At 56.3% G+C, this 12,798-nt stretch overlaps 1 protein-coding gene across 1 annotated transcript in view; it reads left to right on the top strand.

Annotated features, from left to right (window-relative positions):
• The window catches only part of LOC125112069 (guanylate cyclase D-like), a 72,805-nt gene that overhangs the window by 58,797 nt on the left and 1,210 nt on the right, over positions 1-12,798 (top strand). Inside the window, exons 17-22 of the mRNA XM_047754329.1 lie at positions 28-220; positions 6,853-7,018; positions 8,289-8,387; positions 9,499-9,593; positions 11,488-11,546; positions 12,631-12,737. Of these exons, the coding sequence (XP_047610285.1) occupies positions 28-220; positions 6,853-7,018; positions 8,289-8,387; positions 9,499-9,593; positions 11,488-11,546; positions 12,631-12,737 (719 nt within the window). The remainder of the gene's footprint in view (positions 1-27; positions 221-6,852; positions 7,019-8,288; positions 8,388-9,498; positions 9,594-11,487; positions 11,547-12,630; positions 12,738-12,798) is intronic.

The following is a 12,798-nucleotide window of genomic DNA, read 5'->3' as shown; positions in this document are numbered from 1 at the left end:
TGACTCTGGCCCATCCTATCCCTTCAGGTCTGTGGCTGAAGCTCTGAAAAAGGGGGCGCCTGTGGAGCCAGAGTACTTTGGCCAGGTCACCATACACTTCAGTGACATTGTGGGTTTTACCATCATCTCAGCCCTGAGTGAGCCCATCGAGGTGGTGGGCTTGCTCAACGACCTCTACACGCTCTTTGATGCTGTTCTGAGCAGCCACGACGTGTACAAGGTGAGAGGACCCAGAGGCAGGCATTCCGTCTCTCCCTCTTCTACCATTGTTTGTGGGATACGTTTACTTCCAGTCACTTATTTCTGTGTTTTTATCAGTAAGCTATTGCTGTGTAACAAATAACTCCCCCCCCCCCGTAATGTACAAGGATAGGCATTTATTGTTGCTCACAAGCCCAGTTCTCTGGACTCAGCTGGGCTCACTTAGACAGCTGTGCTCAGTTGTGGATTAGAGGAAGCCCTGCTGATCTTGGCTGGACCCTCTCCCATGCCTAGAGCTTTGGCTAAGACAGCTCAGTTCTGGTCCACAGGGGATCTCACTCTCCAGCAGGCTAGTTGGTATCGCTTCCCTGGTGTGGCAGAGGTCTGAGAGCAGGCAGAAGGACAGACGCTCTTGAAGGCTAAGCTGGGATTGGGCACATTGCTTTTTCTGACATTTCCTATTGGTCAAAGCAAGTCAAAAGGCCAGCCCAGATACAAGAAGTGGGGAAGTCAAATTCCACCTGTGCCAGGCAAGGACCAACAGATGAGTCAGCTTCTGTGCCTGCCCTCGGGGAGCTCTCAATGCTGTAGTAAAAGACAAAGATAAGCCACTGTGATAGTGATGATGGGGGAGGCAGAGGAGGCTGAGAGGGCCCATGTAGCCAGGGGTAGGTGTGTGGAGTAAAGAGCAAGGAAGGCTTCCTGGAGGAGGTGCTGTCTTCCTGGCTTCGTTCAGTCTGGGTGTGGTTCTAGGCAAGCAATGGGGGAGCAATGTGCCAGAGCTTGAGACTTGAGAGGGTGGGCCTCTCACGTGACCTAGTGAGTGTGAGGGATGCCAAATGGGATCTGATGGGTGAGCCTTGAGCGGACCAGCCGCGGGAGAGGGTGGTGGAGGGGAGATGTTGGAGGGAGCGGTGGGGGCCTTGGCAGAGCCATCAAGACTCTCCATGATCTGGTCCCTGTGCTCCTCTCAATCCTAGGTTTGAGTCCCACCCTGGACACCAGCTTCTGTGTCACTTTGGCCAAGTGGCTTCCCCTCTCTGGGCCTCTGTGTCCTCATCTATAAAACAGGAATGTCAACTCCAGTCCCTGGGGATTCACAGATGATGGGCAGATCCCCATCCCCTGGTAGAAGTGCTGTGTAGATTGTGAGCCTGTGAAAATAGCCTGCTGCCCTCTCTGCCTGCAGTGGAGACCCCCCACCCCACGCCATTCTCATCCAGTTGCTGGGGGTCCTGGGCCAGTCAGGCACAGAGGAGGAGGCGGGGAGGGAGCTCCCAGGACACAGCCACCCTTGGGCTCCCCGGGCCTTCATCTTCACGTGTGATCCATCCACCAGCCCCCCTTCCCACCACTGGCCTCCAGGAAGCTCAGGACCTGGGGCTGGGGCAGGGGCAGGCCCTGGGCTGAAGCCAGGATGGGAAGTTTCAGACGAGAGAACTGCCTCTTTCGGGTGCCAGGCAGTCTGCTGATAGCATCACACACAGTATCCTGACAGTGACAGTAATTGCCAGGGTTTTTTTGGCTGCACCCAGGCCAGGCAACGAATACACGTGACAATGGCAGGTCCCTAAGCTGTTGCACCACTAGGGAACTCCCTCACCAGTACTTATGGGGTGCTTACTGTATACCACACACGAGACCAGGGGCCTTATATGTGTTAACCCATTTGATCCTCATAACAAGCTTTGGGGTAGGTAATGGTTCCTCTCATTTGTAGATGGAAAAACAGGGGGTTATGTGGCTTGTGTAATTATAGAGTCCTCATAAGATGTGAAGCTGAGACTTGATCCTGGGCATTCTGGTCCTGAAAGCCCCCTTCGTAGGGGCTCGCCCCTGCCAGGACACAGACCTCCTCAGGGCAAAGCCACAGGTTGACAGAGGCCCCTAAGACCCTCCGGGAGGGGGCCCTCCGCCCTCCCCACTCCATCTCCTCTTGGACCTCTCTGCTCCTCTCTTTAGCCAGGAGGCCTTCGCACACGCTGTTCCCTCTTCCTGGAAGCCCTGCTCCCCCTCTTCTCCTGCTCGCTCCTGGTCTTCCTCCTGCTCTCGGGTTAGCGTCCCCGCCCTCCTGGTTAGGTGTTCCTGTGTGATGCTCTCCTAACTGCCCCTGGCCCTGTCGGTTCTAACCTAAACCACCTGTCCCTGGCGATGTCCCACACATAATAGGTCCTCAGGAAATGCGTGCCACCTAAATGAGGAGTTCCCTCAGGCCCAGAGAGGGAGGTGGCTTACCCGAGGGCACACAGCTGGTGGATGCCAGAGCCAGGACAGGAACCTGCCACGTCCCCCCCCCCACCGCCCCGCTCTGTCCGCTGCGCCACGCTGCCCGATGCTGACCGCAGGCATACATCGACCCTCCTGCCATACAGCTTCCCTCCTATTCCCCGACCAGGACCCCACGTCCCTGTCCCAGCCCGTGGTCGGAGGCGTTCTCGCTCACGCTGGCTGGGTTCCCCTCCTGCCTCCCAAGCCGCCGCCGTGGGCCCCAGGAGAAGATTCTTCGTCCCGTCTTGCTGAGCCCCGCAGCTTTGATGTGCCCTGAGTCACCCCGGCCTGGTCTCTTCCTCCCCTGCTAATCTTTTCTCACACACGCGTCCCACCCAGCTCTGAATCACGCTCTCTCATCTGCTCTGAACTCTGGCCAAGAGGTCTGCCTCTTTCGGGCCGAGGGGAAGGAAAGAAAGCCAGGCCCGCACACCCCTCCAGGTGTGGGGAAACGGGGAGGGGGGTGTCCTCCCCACGTGTGAGCACGTCTCTCATCGCTCACGCCGCCGCCCCGGGTTGCCCTCCGTCCCAGCAGGATCGGGTTACGGCTCTTTAAGGCTCTTTAATCCGGTCTGGGCTGGGAGGCAGCCAGGTGATCATTTCCTGGTTCCGCAGGGGTCTGCGAGTCCCTCCCAGCACGTGCTGAACGAGCACATTTTGGGGACAGAACCTCGGATTGGGACCCGTGGGGGTTGTGGCGGCAGAGAGGGCTTACCCCCGTCACTCAGCGCCGCCACGCTGCTGAGCCACTCTGGGCTCATCGCTGCACCTCTCTGAGCCTCAAGCTCCCATTTGTAGAACAGAGGTGGAAGAGCCTATGGCTTAGGGCGGTCCTGCTGATGAATTGGGGAGAGGAAGCACGGTCGTTCCTACCAAGACCAGCATGAGCATCAGATGGGCAGGCGCTGAGGCCTCCCCCTGAAAGCACAGCATGGGGAGTGGGCGCCAGCACCGGGTAAGTGCCTGCAGAGGACTGGCCAGGCCCCGGCATTGTCACAGGGTATCTCATTTAACCCTCGCCATGCCCTCTCAGAGGGATGCATGGTTCTCCCTACTGTACAGATGAAGATACAGGCTCAGAGAGGGAGGCGGCTTGCCCAAGGTCACACAGCAAGCCAGTGGTGGAGTTAGAATGCACCCCTGTGTTTGTTACAATGGAATCCTTTGTACCTGCCTCTCCTCTGGCTCTGTTCTCCCAGCTGCAAAAGGACCACACCTTTATACAAGGAGCTCGGCCCTCACTTGTGGCCGAGTGTCGCCGATGACAGGAGTCTTGGCGTGAGCCTTTTTATAAGTCTGAGCTCCTAGAGGGCAGAGTCTGTGCCTGGTCATCTTTCTGTTGCTGGGGTTGTACGGGGTGGTGATTTATTACACCAAACTCTCCCTTCCAGCTCAGGGGGCTGGCAGGTGGAGGGCTCCGGGTCAGCCTAGCAGCTTGGAGAATGTGCGGTCTGGATGTGTGGCTGCCTGGGGCTCTCTGCTGCTCCTCCTCCCCAGTCTGGACCTTGGGTCACCCATGTGCCATCCCCAGAGCAGGTGTACTGCTCCTGAAGTGCAGCTGCACACCTGGCAGGCTGGAAGCGGGGCCAGAGAGCAGTAGGTCTCCTGAACTGCCTCTGGGAGGCAGGACCTGGTCCAGACACATGTGCCGACCACGGCCCGGGCAGGGACAGAGAGAAAGGCCACTCAACAGGCAGATTCTTCCCAAAAGAAAGAGAGGAAGGGCCCCACACCCTTTGCATCGAGAGGCGGCATAGCATATGGGCTCTGGAGCTGGACTGAGCAAGTTCAAATCTGTGCTTGTGTGACGTTGATAAGTGCCTTCACCTCTCTGGCCCAGTTTTCATCTACAAAATGGCAATAGCGCTAGTGCCGACCTCCCAGAATTCTTGTGCAGCTCTCATGGGTTATATTTGTAAGGGGTTTGGAGTAGTGTCTGGCACATAATAACTGCCGGATGAGTGTTTAAGGGAGCCCTTAGTTCTCATTCTTGCCAATCGGGTGGTGCCTTTGTCCTTCTGTGGGGAAGAAGGACGTGGGCAGAGGGAAAGCCAGGGCTTGCTCATATTTTTCCTTCCAGGGCTGTGGGTGGGAGGTCTCGCTCTGTGGAAATAGACACAGCGGGGAGCAGCCTTGCCCGTGACCCCACCGCCTTCACGCCAGCCCACAAGCAGGTGCTGGGGGGACCACAGCAGATGCTCAGGAGGGAGATGGAGGTCACGGCCCCCAGGGAGGAAGCATCTCTTTCCCAGCGGGTGGCCGGGGAGGTTTTATGGACTTGATGAAGTGTGAGCTGGGCTGATGGAGGGCTCAGATCACAGCAGACAGGCACTGGGAGTGAGCATGTCAGGCAGAAGGAGCAGGCCTGGAGGTGGACAAGCACCGAGGTTCTCTGCGGAGAGCAGCAAGGTTCCCATTTGGCTGAAGCAGGAGGTCCGAGGAGCCCCTGTTAGGAATGGCAGGCAAGTCTGCAACTCCTGGGAGTCCCTGATTGCCAGCTCCGTGGGGAGTGAATTTTAAAGCATTTGCCATGGGGAGTGAATTTTGGTATCGGAGCAGAATGTCGCATAATTAGGACAGAACACTTCCAGCTTTGGGGCAAAGATAGTTGGTGAGGGAGAGACTGGGCTGAGCGACATAGGGAGTAAGGCACGGCTCACAGCTAATGGTGTGTGAGAGCGCTTGAATGACAGCGCCCCCTAGGGGCAAGGAAACATCATTGGTGGTGTCCGCCCGGTGCTCAGGGAGAGCAGACAGGCGGGGTCAGAGGGACCACTCTGCTCCCCAGGGCCATGTGGTGCCAGCAGGTGCCCACTGCAGGAGGGGCAGTGCAGGAGCCGGGCTCTTTAGCCTACGGATGGGATGACGTAGAGGATAGAGTCTCTGTCTTCACCTGGCTGGCCTGGCCCATGGCCCAGGAGAAGGCCACGGTACCCATCTGTGTCCCCAGCGCCCGGACCAGGGCCTTCAGGACAGAGCGTGAGCTTCAGAAGAGGAAAGGTTTGTGGCTGGAGCTCAGGAGGCAGAGCTGGAACCTGCGGGTGATAAGCAGGTGGCCCTGAGCTCAACTTTTGTAAATCAGAGTTGCCTGGAGCAGTTGCCTCGGGGAGGAGATGCAGGCAGGCCTGGACAGCCAGCAGGGAGGCAGGTGGGGGGCCTTTAGAGTCCCTCCTAATTATGAGACTCTGGGGTTCTCTCGACTCTAAAACCATTAGCCCAGCAAGCGCTGCTGCTGCCGGTGGTGGCCGTGAAAATGATGAGGGTGAGACAGACGTCTGTTTATTGAGCATCTATGACAAGACTTTCTCTTTTTATTGCTATGATTATTCTTTTATCACCCACTGCATTTATTACATTTGTAGTTGTACAATGATCATCACAATCCAATTTTATAGGATTTCCATCCCACACCCCCAGTGCATCCCCCGACCCCCCCGACCTGTCTCCTTTGGAGACCATAAGTTTTTCAAAGTCTGTGAGTCAGCGTCTGTTCTGCAAAGAAGGGCATTGTGTCCTTTTTTCAGAGTCCACATGTCAGGGCGAGCATTTGACGTTGGTGTCTCACTGTCTGACTGACTTCACTTAGCATGATAATTTCTAGGTCCATCCATGTCGCTAAATGACAAGACTTTCTCTCATACGCATTCCGTGTAAGAGGGACTGAGGCTCACACGGGTGAAGTGGCCCGACCAAGGTAAATGGTGGAGCCAGGGTTTGAATCCACTTCTATAGGATTTCTGCTTTTTTTTTTTTTGCCTTTTCTAGGCATATGGAGATTCCCAGGCGAGGGGTCAAATCAGAGCTGTAGCCAATGGCCTACGCCACAGCAAAGCAGGATCCGAGCCGCGTCTGTGACCTATACCACAGCTCACGGCAACGCCGGCTCCTTAACCCACTGAGCAAGGCCAGGGATCAAACCTGCAACCTCATGGTTCCTAGTCGGATTCATTAACCACTGCGCCATGACAGGAACTCCCACGATCTTTGCATTCTTTTCTTATACCTTGGAGGGCCCAGGGTTTGGGAAATAGGCTCTCTATAGATCCAGCATCCATGCGCGCCCCTGCAGAGGAAGCCCTGATCTGCTGCTGCGGCCCCGTGCTGCAGATGGGCCCCCAGGTCCGCTGCCAAGGAACCCATGGTCTGCTCCGAAGAGATGAGACAGGCAAAGGCGCTTGCAATTCAGACAAAGGTGATCTGAAACGTGCAGATCTAATCGTGGCCAGAGCAGCTGCGGTGGGAGGCCGGTAGAGATGGCACCGTGGGGCAGAGACTCGAGGGGTGGGTCAGGGGCTCCTGGGAGGTGGCCTTGCGTGGCATGCACGTGGGTCAGCCCCCGGAGGGCGTGTGCTCGTGCTGGAGCAGGAAGGCCGTGACTTCTAGGTGGAGACCATCGGGGATGCCTACATGGTGGCATCGGGGCTGCCCCGGCGCAACGGGAGCCGGGAGATCGCCAACGTGGCCCTGGACACGCTCAGCTCCGTGGGCGACTTATGCATGAGGCACGCGCCCACTGTGCCCGTTCACATCAGGGCCGGCCTGCACTCAGGTACGGCTTCGGGCTGTGCCCGGGATGGGCCAGCCCACGTCCCGACCCTGCCCGCGGCCCTGGCTGGGGCAACCCCTGTGGCATGCTTCCACAATTCTAAAATTCCAAGACTCCATAATAGAAATGTTTGACAGTTCTTTTTTTCTTCTATTATTTTAAGGTTCTAAGATGTCATAAATTAAAGAATCTGTGATGCTCAGATTCATGTACCTTTTTCTAAATTTTTTTTTAAATTTTTTTTAGGGCCACCACTGTGGCATGTGGAAGTTCCCAGGCTAGGGGTTGAATAGGAGCTGCAGTTGCCAGCCTACGCCAGAGCCACAGCAATGCGGGATCTGAGCTGTGTCTGTGACCTATACCATGGTTCACGGCAACACCGGATCCTTAACCCACTGAGCAAGGCCAGGGATAGAACCTACAGCCTCATGGATACTGGTCAGTTTCGTTACTGCTGAGCCACGATGGGAACTCCCCTCCTTTTTTTTTTAAATCTCAGCATCTGTCCCGAGTATTTAAGTCCATGCTGAGAGGCCCGATAGCCTGAGAAGCAGGACAGACACCTTCTGTGGTCATGCAAACAACTACATGTTTGCTGGGAGGGGACGAGGAGGGACCTGGGGGTCTCTGCTACAGTATATCCTCCTCGTGCCCCCACCATTCCTTTCTGCATATTCCTGCCGGATTAAGTCCAAACTCCCTGCCCTGCCCATAGCCTGCAAGGCCTTTTGCTAATCTCTCCAACCTCACCTCCCACCACTTCCCACTTGGCGCTCCATCCATACTCAGCTGCTTGCAGTTTCCCACAGGCACGTGGACTCACTGCCTCTGTGCCTTTGCACCTGCTGTTCCCTGCGTCATTCTTTCCTCCTTCAGGACACAGTTTATGTACTGCCCCCTCCAGCAAGTCCTCCGGACTGGGTCAGATTTCCCTTCCTGGGCTGGTACAGCCCTGGGGCCTTCTCTCTTCATTGTTTATAGTTTACCTGCCTCCCCCCACCTGCCTGGGAGCTCCCTAAGAGCAGAGCCCGGCTCTGATTGATCCACGCCCACCTACCCCCAGCCCGGAGCCTCGCACAGATGCCCTGTCCTCTCTGGGTGGTGTTGGAGACTCCATACAGCTTCATCCTCACCCCTCTGCTGGAGCCCAAGAGGTTGGGTAGAGACAGACATTTGGGGGGTAGGGGTGGAGGGTGGAAACGACCAGATGGTTGTAGGGACTTCTCTTGGACCCAGGACCTGCTGGAGCTCACTGGGCATATTTGAGTTTCAGGGCCCTGCGTGGCAGGGGTCGTGGGTCTCACCATGCCTCGGTACTGCCTCTTTGGGGACACTGTCAACACCGCATCTCGGATGGAGTCTACAGGGCTGCGTGAGTGTCTCGTATTTCTATTCTGCCCCCGGAAGGACTCCCTCAATGCCTCCGGCAGCCTGGCTGTTTGAAATAGTGCCTAGTAACCGAATCACCACCTGGTGGCAGCGTACCTTAGTTATCAGTAAAACAACTATAAGGAGATGGTACTATGTCCCTGATTCTTTTAACTTTCTGTGGGGTTTTTGGGATGAGAGAATTAGAGAGAAAACAATGATGCGAGAGGCAGGAAACCTGGGTTCTTGCCCTGACTGGGTCTGTGTGCTTAGCGACTTTTTTTTTTTTGTCTTTTTGCCATTTCTAGGGCCGCTCCCATGGCATATGGAGGTTCCCAGGCTAGGGGTCTGATTGGAGCTGTAGCTGCCAGCCTACGCCAGAGCCACAGCAATGCGGGATCCGAGCAGCATCTGTGACCTACACCACAGCTCACGGCAACGCTGGCTCCTTAACCCACTGAGCGAGGCCAGGGATCGAACCCGCAACCTCCTGGTTCCTAGTCAGATTCGTTAACCACTGCGCTACGACGGGAACTCCAGTGCTTAGTGACCTTGAACACAATGCTCTTCCTCCAGGTCTCGGTTTCTCCAGCTTTACAGTGAGGAGACCCCCTTTCGATTTCAAAAATGCCATTTTAGGTCCTTGCTGGTGGCAGGAACCACCCTGATGGCTTGATTAGAGCAGCCAAAAAAAGTTAGCTTCTGCCTCTGGCGTCACAGGTTTGGGTTCCCTCATGTCACTCAGGACTCCTCCTGCATAACCAGATGTGGGGCCCTTGTGGGGAGTCCTGCCCTTAAAAGAAACAGAACTGCCTATCTGTGCTGGCTCAGCCGTCACACACTGTCCTATAAGCAGAGACGATGTTCCTAGGATTCTGACTTCATCTCGAATTCTTCTTATCCCTCCGTCTGTGTCATTTGCTTTTCTTTGAGACTTCTAATTTAGTGCCCAGCAATTTACTAGGGGGACAAGAAGGCCAGGCGAAGGATATTGCATGAATCCAAATTGTGTGCATTACTGGCTGCAACTGGAGCTGGTACAGGCTCTTAATGATTTTTGCCAAACCCTAGGTATGCTGTCACCAAGTGGCAACAACTATTATCTTTCTTCTCAGCGTATAGAATTCACGTCAGCAGAAGCACCGTCCAGACACTGCTCAGCCTGGATGAAGGCTACAAAATTGACATTCGAGGCCAGACTGAGCTGAAGGTGAGAGACTTTCTTTCCCGGGATTAATGGGAAATGTCTCCAGAGGTCCAGTTTCTATGGGCGGCAAGAAAGAATCTCATCTGACTGATGTGGCAGGAAGAAATTCCAGCCAGGGAGCGGATCGCCTTTAAACTCCCCAAATTCTAAGGACACTTTGATTCCCGGGAGCCACCCCCTTGTTTGGCTTCTCACGGGGAGAAGGGACAAGGCAGAGAGGCTGCTTCTGTCGGTGGCCTCCCTGGGCAGGGTGCTGGTGCACAACCTGTACGAACATATTTATCACCAGATCAAAAATGACGAGAAGATCCGTGCCCTCATTTTACAGCTGAGGAAATGAAATCAGGGAAGCAAAATACTTGTCCAAAGTCACGTAGCTTGTCTCCCGGGGCTGGAGGCGTCAAAGCCCATGCCTTCTCCATAGCACTGTTGGGATCCTACTCATCCCTCTGAACCCCAGCACAGACCTCAGCTCTCGCCGAAGCCTGCCCTGACCCAGCAACACCCCTCTTCTTCCTCCCCCCTGCCCCCCTGGCAGTAACTCTCATGCCTTCTCTGTGCACCCACATGGGGTCCCCGGCCAGTCCTGTGCGGTTGTAGGCGTGACACTGGGTGGTACCTGCTCCTGAGCACCACAAAGGCGGGGATGCGTCTGTCACCTCGGCCTTCTCTTTCATTTATTTATTTATTTATTTATTTATTTATTTATTTATTTATTTTTGGTCTTTTGTCTTTCTAGGGCCGCACCTGCAACCTATGGAGGTTCCCAGGCTAGGGGTCGAATCGGAGCTGTTGCCACCAGCCTATGCCAGAGCCACAGCCACGCAGGATCTGAGCCGTGTCTGTGACCTACACCACAGCTCACGGCAACGCCAGATCTTTTACCCACTGAGTGAGGCCGGGGATTGAACCCGCAACCTCATGGTTCCTAGTTGGATTAGCTTCTGCTGTGCCACAACGGGAAGTCCCTGCCTTCTCTTTTTAATGTGCACCTTCACGAAAGGTAATGGTTCTATCCTCTGAGTGACTGTTCTTCCTCTCTCTCACCCCCCTTTCATTCGCCCCAGGTCCTCAGCAAGAGCCAGGCCTGGGGGTATGACTAGAGCTGCCTAGGCATTTAAAGGCCTAGGGCTGCGACGGGGCCCCAGAAATGGGTTGCCCCCCGGACTCACTTCATTACATGGAATGTTCAGAGCATGAGTGTGCGGTTCAGAGAGGAGCAGGAACCTGTCCAAGGTGGCACAGCCTGGGAGGGCCCGGCATAGGCGGAATCCTTCACCCTGGAGGCTGAGGTTGTGGGAGAGTGAGCCGGAGTCCGGGCAGGTGTATTTTGTGTGGGGCGTGGGCTCTAAACATCCTGGGGAACAGAGGATTCTGATGACAGAAGGGGATGCAGAGAGGGCATGGGGAGAGCAGTATGCCAACCTCGGGTTCTTCAGGCTGGCTCGGGGCCTCCGGGGGCAGGACCCACTCCTGGCCAGGGTGGGGTATGAAACTCCTAGGATGGCCAGCCTGGACCCAAGCGCCCCTCACACCCCCTCCACTCCTGCACCCCAGGGAGCTGCACCCCACCCCGCGAGAGGCCACTGGATCCTCAACAGTTTGGGAGACGACAGATCACAGAATCCTGAGATCTCAGCTTTCCAGGCCTGCGTTTATAGAATCCCTAATTCCCTGTGTATTTCTCTTATTTAATCCTCACAGCAACTCTGAGGCGCTGGGGAAGCTGAAGCACGGAGAGGCAAAGCTGGCCAGAGTCACCTAGCTGGCAATGGGCGACCCAGACCGTCTGACTCCAGGTTCTAGGCTGCTCTCCTGCCAGCCGTGGAAATCTCGCGCCTCCGGCCTTGCTCTCCGCTTGAGACGGTTTGCTCAGCCCCTCTCCTCTCTCTTCCAGGGGAAGGGCTTCGAGGGCTTCCTCAGGTCCCTCCCCACACCTCTGGACGTCAAACCCGGGTGAGTAAGAGGAGTTTCCCACAAAGCCTGGCCTCCTTTGTTTGAAATTTGATATCTGTTATTTTTCTGATCGTAAAGGTATTACCTGCCGCGTAGGGAAAACTTGAAAAATACCGAATTCTTTAATGCTTAATCACCACCTCTGAGCTCCTGAGAGACAGTCACGGTTAGACCTCAGCCCGGTTCCTGCCGGCCTGTTTCTGACGGGTTTGCGGTGAGCGCGGTCACGCTGCCTGCACAACTTCTCATTCGGGTCCGTGCTCTCCGCTCAACATCCTGAGCGCCCTCCCGCATCGTCCAGAGCCCTTTGTTCTCACCTGGGGCGGCAGGATTGCCATGTGCGGGTGCGCCGTGATTAGCTCGGGTCCCCCGTCCCTGAGCAGGTGGAACCGTCCCATTCTGAGCCAGTGACAGGTGATAGATGCCACTGGGCCTTTGCCACCTTGCAGGCGATTTCAGCAGATGAGGAACTGACAGATCAAAGGCCCTCTTATTTTAGGGGCCAGAAGAAGCAGATTCCCGGAGAGCTGGTGCCTGCCTTGCCATTGGGCTCTTTCCTTTGTCCTCTGAGTGTCCACATGGGTGCAGGGGTCAGGGGAGCAGGAAGGGTTTGGCTGCCGGGTGCTGTTTCTGAGTTCCCTCCTCTCGAGCCGTGGACAGTCCACGGAGGGCCGGAGGGCACAGGGGCTGCCCATTGCGGAGAATTCATTTCCTGTAAATGAGGAGGCTGTGGGGAGCACCAGGGCTCACGGGCTCATTCCACGGGGGCAGCCGACCCGGGGTCCGGACCCCACCAGGGTCCCGCTGCACGGCTGCATCAGAGCGTCCTGCCCAGGGCCCTGCCTTCATCTGAACTTCCAGCTGGCTCCTCTCCACTCTTCCGGGCTGGCCCTACCCCAGGCTCCCCCCTTCCCATCTCTCAAAGATAAGACATGGGTGGGGACACGTGGGCTTCCTAGGAAAAAACCAGTGCTAAAACAGCTGAGGCCAGGTGTCCTCCAAGCAGAAGGGGCCATGGACAGTCAGAGCAGCCATTTCCTGCCCCTTGCTGTCAAGGGACCCCCCCCCCCGCCGCCCCTGCCAGGCCTCGGGACCCCCAGGAACCTGGGTGGAGCAGTGGCTGCGGCCACACAGAGCCCTACCCATCTTCATCTCTGAGTCTCTTCCCCACACAATCTGGGGTCCAGCGAGGTAGGGAGGAGGCAGGGGATGGATGGGGATGTCCTGTGCTGTGAGGAGCCCTCGGGGGGCA

Source organism: Phacochoerus africanus, chromosome 11 (assembly GCF_016906955.1).
Source record: "Phacochoerus africanus isolate WHEZ1 chromosome 11, ROS_Pafr_v1, whole genome shotgun sequence".
Taxonomy (NCBI): Eukaryota; Metazoa; Chordata; class Mammalia; order Artiodactyla; family Suidae; genus Phacochoerus; species Phacochoerus africanus.
This window is presented reverse-complemented; position numbering and strand designations above follow the sequence as displayed.